This window comes from Carlito syrichta, unplaced genomic scaffold, assembly GCF_000164805.1.
Source record: "Carlito syrichta isolate Samal-C Ts95f unplaced genomic scaffold, Tarsius_syrichta-2.0.1 Scaffold304473, whole genome shotgun sequence".
In the NCBI taxonomy this organism is placed as follows: Eukaryota; Metazoa; Chordata; class Mammalia; order Primates; family Tarsiidae; genus Carlito; species Carlito syrichta.
Window position 1 is genome coordinate 716,366 of NW_007248569.1, and position 11,314 is coordinate 727,679.

The window sequence follows — 11,314 nt, forward strand, 5'->3', positions numbered from 1 at the left end:
TGGAATTGCTCATTCATCTGATATATGTTCGTTTCGTTAATACCTGAGGGAAAGGAGAGTTAATGAATCACAAAACAAAATCATGGCGGGGAAATGGTGTCCCTCACTCTTTCCAGAGACTAGTTTCTGATAATTGCTATTAAATGGACTGAATAATTCTTTTAAAATCATATCCTTTTCTTTTTCAAATTGGAGGTGTTAAAATATATAATGCAGGCATGAATATTTATCTTTTTAATAAGTAGCCAGATAAATAGGGTCAACCTGTGTCCATTTAATAGTCAGATGTCTTTGTAAGTGTATTCTTATAATTATTTTCTTCTTAAATCTTTAACTTTTTTCAATTCTTTAAATATATTTCTAAAGAACATATAACTTAGTTCTCCCAATTCCTTTCACTGACATACTTACATACATCTTATTTTGCTTCTGGTTTTTGTTTTGTTTTTAACATACTTGATTCAATTGTACTCCAGTCATGGTACAGGAATGACAGGTGAATTTTACTAAAATCTTAACATGTGGTCCTATGATTTGTCCACTTGAATTTCTCCATTTTTATCTGTGGACCATTTGCATTTTGTGGACCATTAGCGTTTATTGGTGGTAATATCCATGACAGCCTATGATTTTATTTTTCCTGAATGTAAATTTAGGGTTTATATGTCAGTTTTTTTGTGAATAGATAACTGTGACATTTCTCACATTCAAGTCTAATGCTGTTGAATTCCCTGACTTCAACCTATTGTGACTGACTCTGGTAAATTTTGTCCACTCTTGTCTCTTACTTGGTAAATTAATATAATCATGAGTTATAAAATGTCCATGTATGATACTGTGCCTGATAATGTAATACTGTTCTTTATAAAGTGTTTTTTCCTGTTTTGCCCCTTGACTGATGTGCATATATTTGTTTTCACGATGTTATATGGTTTATAAAGCACAGTCTGACTCTAAATTGCTGTTAAAGTAATAGCTCTGAGATACCAGATTTCAGAAAATTTACTTTCCGGTGTCCCCTTGCCTTTGCAGCAGTTTCGTTGCTACCACTGCATTTACTCACCCGAGACCCTCATAATGACCCTGATTCATAACCAGAATCAAAGTCAGAAACTACCCATCCCATCACCATTTGAAGATAAAAACCACTCTCTTCATGGCTCCTGACAGCTTTGCCTCTAAGATTGGGGCAGACAACTTTACTCTTTGCAATAAGTTCTGTCGCGCATGGAGAATTTTTCATTCTGCTCCCACCCTCACTGGTCAGAGCTGGGCTGCAGGCTCAAAAACTGCAAGAGGCTTTGGCTCTAATGCTTTATGAAGCCAAGTCATGTCAGAGGATAATAGCTCATAAGAGTTTCTGGGCCTAAGGTCGGTCACTTTCTTAATTCCAAAGTTGTTTGCCACCTTGATCCCTTCTTCCTCAGGTGTGATGAGGAGAACTATTCCCTTGGATATCGTAAATAGAATGTGTTTTGGACTCAGTAAAAGTCCCCACAGGCTCTTGTGGCATGCTAGACCAGTCCCTCCTAAAGATCACTGGCTCTGGTTATCAGTTTCCAGATGAGACTGTTCTCCCCCACCTTTTTTGCTTTTATTCATTTGAATCTGCTGAGTCTGACCATTGTAATTATCCCTGGTATTCATTTTGTCAAAGTGTATTAGTGAGAGATCAATAATATGGATCAACCCATTCACTTGCTACTTGTTTGGGTGTATTGATTCAGTTTAAATAAAAGTCAACCTGCTGTATAATGTTTGTTTACCCTGATCCTTGCTCAACATTTCCACATCCTCACAGATGATGTTTGTGTCATTTGCTTGACTAAAAATACTCGGTTTCCCTGGGATTCCCGTGTAACAATACTCTAGTGTTGGCCTAAGCTAAACTCACTTTCTCAATAGGACTGATGGACGCCGCTGGTCTTTGGCTTCCCTCCCCTCCTCTGGCTATGGGACAAACACACCCAGCTCTACCGTATCTGTAAGTGCCTGACTTTTTTCTCCTCTCCCTTACCACAGTGCTGTTAACGCAGGCGGTGTTTTCTCTGGGTGTTTCCTGGTAGGGAGGAGAAGATAAATTCTGCATGGCTGCCACTCTGAATAGGTTATGCATCAAATGATCACCTGGCAAACATAAAAAGGACATCCTTTTGCTGCAAGCTTTTAAACTGTAGTGCATAAATTAAGTTCCAGAATTACAAGTTTAGAGGAGGTTGGGAGCTTTCGTTTTAATACCATTTGGTGTAGTTTGGGAAAAGACCAAAAACAACAACAACAACAGCAAAACACTATCTGGTTTTATTGCTTTGGTTCCATGCCAGTAATATTAGTGCTGGAGATGCTATTGAACTTTGATAGACTGGGTCTTTTTTCTTTGGTGGCTTATTTACATGGAGGCTTGTTTTGTTTTGTTTCCTTTCTCCATCAAAGGAAAAAAAAGTGGCAAGCCTTAAATTGTCTGTGCTTTCTAGATAAGAACTTTCTTTTTAAGAAGAGATTAAAACAACTTGGAAGAATTGGTTAAGATAATTAAAGAGACAAGATGGAATCGTGAAAATAGGATAGAGGAAAAGGGAGTTCTTGCCCCACACAAAATCATTTCAACAAGAGGCCTACCAATTACTGGAAACAATAAAGTAGGTTAGATATATGCTTTTTTGGTTTAAATTAGTAATGTTGTTCGATATCTGTAGCTACAGGGCAGTAGAAACCAGGTGGTCATTTAGAAAGGTCCCGTATATTGTAGGTGTTCAATAAATGAGATGATCCGGCCGACCTTATACTAGCCAGGAATGTGGACCTATCACTCTAGAGCACCTTCTGATTCATTTCCTTCCTTGTTTTTCAAACTCTCTGGTTTATTGTGTAGGCATATCCATCTCTTGTATTTTTCACAGCCCCCAGCACTATGTTATCTACATAGATTCAGCCACTGTAATAATTCTTGAATTGACAAGAAACTACAATGAAATATACAAACTCTGGTAACACTGCTGCCTTATGATATGTCCTTCCAGAATTTTAAGTATAATATAATATGGGTATAAAATCTTTTGGATTATTTTAAATATCATATAATATGGATATTCTGGAGCACCTTTAAAACCAAACTTTTAAAATCTGTTGGGTTATTTTTACCTTTTATTTATTGCATTTTTCTGAGGAGAGGTAGTTTATTTTCCTACCCATTATTCTATTTTCTTGTGATACATGAGTTTGTTGTCCGTTTAGATCATTTCTGAGAAGTGTTCTAATAACCTTGAATAGTTTCAGAGGCATATCAGCCTCACATCAGTAAAGGATGCTTAAAAATTCTGAACAGCATCAGTGAATAAAATTGTCACTAAATAATAAAGTCATTCTTAATTATTATGACAGTAACCATCATTGGTTATTGGCCCATACTTTAGACGTGTCTCCTGACGCTAGATTTTTTTCAGTCTCAACTTATCAGCCTACATTGCTTTCATTCAAATTTTATTATAACTTTTCTTATACAGAAATCTCTCTTTTGCAAGAAAAAGAAGGGAGAGTATAGGATCTTTCTTCTTTCTGCCTCTAATTACTAAGACATGTACCATTTTTAAAAGTAAATCTATAAAAAAAGGGTGAGCTACATAGAATCTGACCCCAATTGGTATGAATAATTTTTAAAAATAATTTTACTGAGCTGGGCGTGGTAGCGCGTGCCTGTAGTTCCAGCTACTCGGAAGGCTGAGGTGGAAGGATCGCCGGAGCACAGCAGGTCGAGGCTGCGGTGGCCAGGAGCGGCCACTGCACTCCAGTCTGGGCAACAGAGTGAGACTCCAACTCAAAATAATAATAATAATAATAATTTTACAAGTACTTGTTAGGTGCTAGGCACTAGTCTAACTATTTGAAATGCATTGACTCATTTAACTCCTAGCAACCTGCCCTACGATATAATTGCTAATATTTTCCTCATGTTATGGGTCAGAAATCTGAGGCACAGAGCATTAACTGAGAGGCTGTTTACCACCCACTCGTTTTATCAATAAGAATATCCTCCGTACTATAGGCTCCAGTCTCTTGACTCTGTTAAAGGCATTTACATGGCAATTCTTATTAACCTGACCTGGTCATCAGTCAAAATGGAATCCTTGCTGTCGAAGCCCTGAGACAAGTATTAGGTATACACACATATTCTGTGTTTCTAGCTTTTCTGTTTATTGAAGAAGATACTATCATACAATTATTGATTTCAGTATTCCTATATTTTTCTCCAAAATGGAATTTTAACTTCCAAAATTACTCTTTTTGCCAAAAGACAGAAGGCACTATTTAATTTGTGGCCTATACTGCTGTAGTATGAAAGTTCAGCTTTTCTTCTTATTGGTTGCTGGTTAAAGTAGTAAACAAAAGCTACTTCTCATTTTCCTCAATGTTTTTGTGCGTTCTTGTCCTTTAAATATTAGGGCAAAATTTGTTCAAAACTGCTTAGTAGTTATAGTTTCTTCCTTTCTGAATCATTCTTAGATTTTCATTTTCCCTGGATTAGCTGTTCACCATTTAGCTGATCAGAAATGCATTTTAGTTGTTTCTAAAATGAAAATACAGAAATATACAAATAAAATTACAAGCACTTTGAAAATATACTTTACATTTTACAGATAATTGGGTTGTTAGCTGAGTGCTAGGACTGCTTATAACAAAATGTAAATATTATTGTATCTGTATCCTTTGCATATTGTGAAAACTACAAAGTAGCCAAGTGTCAAAATTGCTATATTCTGAAATTAGAAAGATGTGGTCATATGAAGTTAATTGGCTTTCCCAGAGAATATTTAATATTGCAACTTTTTTAATGTCTGATTTTGCAGTTAAAATTAATTTGTAGAACTCTTCCAAGGTACTATTCAGATAATAATTTTTAATTTTGAAATAAGTAATATGGAATTTCAGCAGTAGGAAGACATACTTCCATATATTTCTTACCATATAAATTATTTTCTGCTGAGTGAAAGAATGGAAATAAGAATATAAATGCCCACAAACATAAGGTATGAATGTAAAATGATATTATTTTAATAAATAGTAGAAACTTATATACACATTTGAATACTACCCTTTGCCAAACAGTCATCTTGAGGCTAGCTGCTTATTTGAATGATATCATTACTCAGAACATATTTTTGGTACTCTAATTGCCTTAAGAACTAACAGCACAGTTTTTTGTGTAAATCTTTATTCTTTGAAAGTGAATTTGATTTATGGTGTAGTAAAAAGGCATATGCAAACTAGTAGGATGATGAGACTCACTGGCACCACACTTAGAGAACATGCTAAAAATACAAAGTATGAGACTCAGTTTATTGGGAAACTCACAAACTAATTCTTGAAATACTCCCAAAAGTGTATCCCAAGTACATCTGGAGCCGCGGAGGTGTCTCTCCAGTAGGTGCGAAGTCTTGGGAATAGCACTTGAGTCTGCTGTTGCCTGGGCACCCCTCTTTGCTAGCCTTTCAAGTTCTCCTCTGAGTTCCTCGTCTCTGCTGAAACTGAACCTTGTTCTTCTTGATCGTCCAACATGACAGGTCCCACTTGGGACCTCTCATATCATCCCCCAGGCCATTTTGCTGATGAGTTGTCCCCAGTGCCCTAGGCTCATCGTGGGGTTTGGCCCGATTTCCATTTACACCTTGTTTGATTCAAACTTAGATGAAAGAGACTCTCTAGCGAAGCTCTTTGCCTCCTACTTTCTGTGTATACTGTTAAGGTTTTAACAGTTACTGGTAGGACAACCTCCTTCAGCTTATATTCTCTATCACTAAGCATGGGCCACATTCCTTATGGAGTAAAGTTATCTGGTCATGTGTATGATACAATCACAAAACCATCTTTAGACTTGACAAATGTTAACATTTGTTAACAAACATTTGCCACAGTGATGTTTTAAAAAGAATTTTTATTTTTACTAAATAAAATAAAGATACCACCGAAACCCCTCCCCCACCTAGTCTCCCTCCCTCTCCTCTCTTTCTCCAGGGGATCATTCTCTGAAGTCAGTTGGTTCCCATGCAAGTACAGACCCATAATATCTTATGCAAAACTCTTGAGCCCAGTGTGTTTTGGAATTAATTTTCACTTTTAGAAAGGTGACATCCCTGTACTGTACATAACAGCCCAGCAGCAACTGGGTCAGCAGCTTGTGATCAAATACATTAATATTTCTACAGCAGCCTGAATCGGCATCCACACTGAGTAGATTAAATAAATATTTTAAACAGCTTCCCATCAGTTCAGTTGGTGCCTTGCCAACAAAAGAGGTTAGTGTGAATTTATGAACAAACTTCTAGGTTTGTGGGTTTTGAAATCTTGGATACAGGATTGTGGACATTGATTTTACCTTTGAGACTTATCTATAGATTCTTAATTCTGTTTGCTAATTTCCTTATTCTTACTTTAATCACCATTGCTTCCCTCCATTGATTTTATTATTCTTTTCCTGATTTCTTTCTTTTTATTTTTTTTTCGAGCCAGTGTCTCACTCTGCCTCCCAGGCTAGAGTACAGCGGCACACGCACAGCCACTGCAACCTCAACCTGCTGTGTTCAAGCTATCCTTCTGCCTCAGCCTTCCAAGTAACTGGAACTATGGGCATGCACCCCTGGCTAATTTTTTGATTTATTGCAGAGATGATATCAGGCCAAGTTCCCCAGGCTGGTCTCAAACCCCTGGGCTCAGGCAATCCTCTCGCCTCAGCCTCCCAAAGTGCTGGGATTACTTACAGGTATGAGCCATCACACCCAGCACTTTTCCTGATTTCTTAAAGTAACTTAGTTCTTGTGTTGTATTTCTTTTTTCACAGTGAAAGTCTTTAAGGCTGTGCCCATGCTTTTTGAACAGAACTTTGGTTTATCTCATAAGTCTTTCTAGTAGTGTTCTCTTTTTTATGATTTATAAAATAATCTCATTACGTTATAAAAATCTCTTTGTCTCAGTATGTACTTAGTAAGGTGTTTTATAATTTCAAGTTATAAGGATATTTTTAAGCTTTAGTCATTACTTTATAGTGTTGCTGCATTGCAGTACTTCAATATTTATGAAGGGTGCTCTGAGTGTAATGATAGATTTTTTTTTTTAAAGATTGTTAGAACTAATGTTCTTAAATTTATCTTTCAGAATATGCTTATTTTAACCATGTTTTCACTTACTCAAAAATATGTCGGTCTCATTTGCAGGAATTGCTTACAAATTTTACCTCCCACTAAAAATGAAAACAACAGAAAGTTTCTTTGCTTTATAGTGATATGTCTCGGTGACATATTTAGCTGTTCACCTTTTCTACCTTACTATGTTCCAAGTGTTGAATGATGATTTTCAAAAACCAAATCTACAGACAAGGGAAAAAAAACTCACCACCACTAAAGCTATTTTTTACAAAGTGATAATCTCACCAAAAAGGGGGGCAGGGGGAGAAAATAAGGATAATTCCAAATTTCAAAACAATGGCTTTATTGGGAAAAGTATCGTCTTCATCCCTTCCTTGTTTTACAGAGGGCACATATTGAGGGTCATTGCATCAAAGTCCAGCACAGATTATAAAGAGAGGTTTTATGGCCTTATTTGTGATCTCACATCATATAATTTATGTTGTTTATCTGAAAGTCACATTGTTTGATTGTGAGCGGTAGATGTGACGCTACCATACTCAGAATCTATGATATAGTCTCAGATGAGCTGTGAGTCTAATCTCACTCCAGTGATGGCCTTCTTGCTTTGACTTTGACTGAGTCTTCTCCATCTTTAGAATCTGGGTTTTCTCCAGAAAGGAAACCGTCTTTTGGAACATTGTCTTATAGACAAATGAGGTGAAATATGGAAGACATTTTGAAATCCCAGAGAGAACATCAAGGTATACGTTTAGGCTCTTGTCACTATAACGTGAAAAGGAAACAACATAACATGGTTGTATTACCCAAGTTTGACACATGGATCTCCGGTTCATTTGAAGAATTTCTTTCTGCAGTAGTCATATGACTTCACTTTCGTTTGTTTCAGTCATCCTGTTCCTCCCAGGAGAAGTTGCATCAGTTACCATACCAACCAACACCAGATGAATTACACTTCTTATCGAAACATTTTTGTACCACCGAAAGCATCGCCACTGAGAACAGATGCAGGAACACACCGATGCGCCCCCGCTCCCGAAGTCTGAGGTATGTAGATCTGGCTGAAAACTGTTACTTAGTTGGATTATCTGTTTTCAACTACCTTGAGTTAAGACTTTTGGTCCTCTCATTCCTGTGTGTGCTAGTCAACTTGTGAACTACTATAAATATAATATGATTTGCCCATGTTACTGTTAATTACCATTGAAAGGCATCTTATTTTTCTTTTAAATTCTCACAGTTTGCTAGCTGCTGCAATGGTAGTAATCGTGATAGCCTTAGGGGATGACCTGTGACAACTTCTAACTGTTGGAATTTTCAAGGCAATCTAATTGCAGTGCAAAGTCAATTAATATTATTATGTTAAGATAAGAGAGGCTTAGTTGAAAAGGAAAGAATTAAAGGACTTTTTTTCCAGATTCAGTATTATAGAGGTTCACTCCAATCTTTGTATACTTTCTTCCCACCATAAGTCTTACTTTCCCCAAGACTGCAAACAAATTTTTAGAAGTTTGTGTTACCAGAATTTTGTGGATGCTAAATGTAGTCCACATGACATCTGGTAGGGCCAGTTTTATATTGTCTTTGTTTCTTCGGGAAGCAGACTCTAAAACAGAAATTTGTGTTCAGAATGTTTATTAAGAAGTGTTTTGAGTACTAGCATCCATTGGAACGAAGGGAGGAAGCAGAATTGAGCAGAGGGAGACATCTAGCTGCAATACAGGCCTAACAACCCCAGCAGGCCCCACAAGGAGTTTGGGATTACATGGCCCAATAGAGTTGTTTCTCTGAACCAACTGTCCCTTCCTTTATATCACTACCTCAGTCACTGTGTCCCTCACTGGATAGGGTACCCTGGAAAGGATGTGGCCTTGGGTGAGATGATTCCTTGCAACTGAGGCCATCCCCACATGGACCCATGGCTGAAGGCTTCTGCTGACATCACTCTCAGCAGACAGGGCAACAGGTCCTCCTCGAAAGAGGGGATCTGGACAGTGCATTGATGGCCTTGTCCACTATTGTATGAGGTCTCGATGCTCTAGAAGCAGTGCCCTTGGATGCAACAAGGTTTTATTGTTTTAGAAAATAGTGTGTTTATTAGGCAGTCAATTGAATACCAAAGTTCATTGAGAAGGGTTTTTCCCTTTGTGTTTCCTTCTTCATTTAGTCTCATATAGTAAATATAGTCTCAATACTAAATATAACCACACTGGATCATCGGAGGATGTGTTAGATTATTCTGAGATGGCCAGTTTAACTACTTCCTCTACAGGCACTGTGTTTTATCACCTGGGTGCCACTCTGGGTTTTATTAAAGGAATTTCTAAGATATCTAGTACAAGCTGTACCCATCTAGGAATATAAATACATGGAAGTTTCAGAACTTTGCATCACTAGGAAGGAGCACGAACCGACTATTGAAATAAATAAAGTACACAACATTTGTATGCCTCTGTTTCATATTGTACATAATGCCTGTCTCAGCATCCCAAACATTTGCTAGGCTAGAAAATGGATTTCAATTATGACACCTGTGCCATGAAAGACTCTTAAACCTCGTCAGTGGTGTGTGGTGGAGCGCAGGTGTATGATGAAAGTGTGAAATTACACTGTTAAACGTGTCCTAGATGTTGTTGTTTGTGGCTATCCTCTTTTGTTTTATATTGCAGTTCATTAATTGGTTTGCAGATCTTAGGCAAGTTCATATTACGTGCAGCATATAATCTCAATTTAAGAATGTTTTCTGAACTAGTGTGGTAACTATAATGATTTTGTGGCGTTCCACTTCTTGAGCCTCCTTTTTGAGTCCTATTCAGTGCCTCTGTGTTTGTGGGTATGTGTGTGTGTGCCTGGCCACTAATGACTGATTTTGTAGTTTATTACCTAATAGACTTTTCTTACAAAGGTTGCATAGTACTTTTGATGCAACTGACTGTTTATAAATAAAAAGCTTATTTTCATTTCATGCTGCGGCAAGTTTAAAAGGGTAATTTGCTTTGCTTGCAGCCCTGGACGTTCTCCCGCCTGCTGTGACCATGAAATAATTATGATGAACCATGTCTACAAAGAAAGGTTCCCGAAGGTAATGAATTGGATTTAAGATGCCTAGCATCTAAACAAACGGGCAGCATAGGTTTAGAGTCTGTAAGGTGGTTTTGTTATGGGAAGTGAGGGTCCAATTTGCATGAAGCAGCACCACAGTCTTATTAGAAAGAGAAATGTTAAGCTAACAAATGTTAAGCTACCAACTACTGAGACCAGCCACTCTCCCTGTGTGCAGAACTGGTTTACTGTGAATCCTGCTGGTTATGGCCACACACTGGGTGGTGAGTACTGAAGGGAGGTGCTTTGAAAGACCCCTGGGTTCTCTGTGCTCCTTGCACCCATGTTCCAGGCCTGCTACTGTATCATCAAGCAGAGATTGTTTTTCTCAAAAGGCTCGAAAACCTATAGGTGTGTCATTAAAGTTGCTTTTTAAAAATTTCTTTGACACCTCATTTTTCTTTTCCATGGTTTCCCATCTCTTCAGCTATTGTATTTCTAATCCTATTAATTTCGAAGAGAAGGCACAGTTGCCATGTTTCCCAGTGAGACTGGTAGAAGGAATTTGAATTGAGCCAAAGAGCGATTTGCAAAGAGTTGTTGCCACACCCCTGGCTGGAAGGATCTGCTTCCCATGGTCCCTGTTGCTTCACCCATTTCTACATTTTCCCACCAAAGTATTTCTGCACGTTTGGGAGAAGGCAGCATCTCCATGTTTGTCTTGTTCCTCCCCTGCTACCTCTGTTGCTCTAAGCAAGAGAACAAAGGGAAATCTTTGGTTTCATAAATCAAGTGTAGAGTACTTCTTATTTGTAATGAACCCCACATTGATGTCATTGATTGAAGCTGTTTTAGCTATTTATCACACGTCATTTGCTCACCAGGGAAACAGATACTGACTGTACCTAGTTAATGCAGGTTAGAATGTTAGAGGGAATAGTGGGGAGGAGGAAGAGGGATCTCCCTGCATATGTAATTATTATATTCCAGGACTATTGATTAGGCAGTTGGGGGTCAGAGAGAATGAAATGGAAATTGGAAGGGAAATTTTAGGTTTGCTTTACCAAGAATACCCTTGACCTTTTGCACATAACATAGTTTTTTTGAGAAAATAATCAAGATAATATAAAATATGT

The 11,314-nt window shown here is 37.7% G+C and overlaps 1 protein-coding gene across 1 annotated transcript in view; it reads left to right on the plus strand.

Moving 5' to 3' along the window:
- LOC103262380 (microtubule-associated serine/threonine-protein kinase 4-like) overlaps positions 1–10,218 on the plus strand; it is a gene marked incomplete at its 3' end in the record, with an annotated part of 411,003 nt that extends 400,785 nt beyond the window's left edge. Inside the window, exons 8-10 of the mRNA XM_008060005.2 lie at positions 1,906–1,984; positions 8,026–8,183; positions 10,143–10,218. Coding sequence (XP_008058196.2) covers positions 1,906–1,984; positions 8,026–8,183; positions 10,143–10,218 — 313 coding nt within the window. The remainder of the gene's footprint in view (positions 1–1,905; positions 1,985–8,025; positions 8,184–10,142) is intronic.
- Between the last annotated feature and the right edge of the window lie 1,096 nt (positions 10,219–11,314).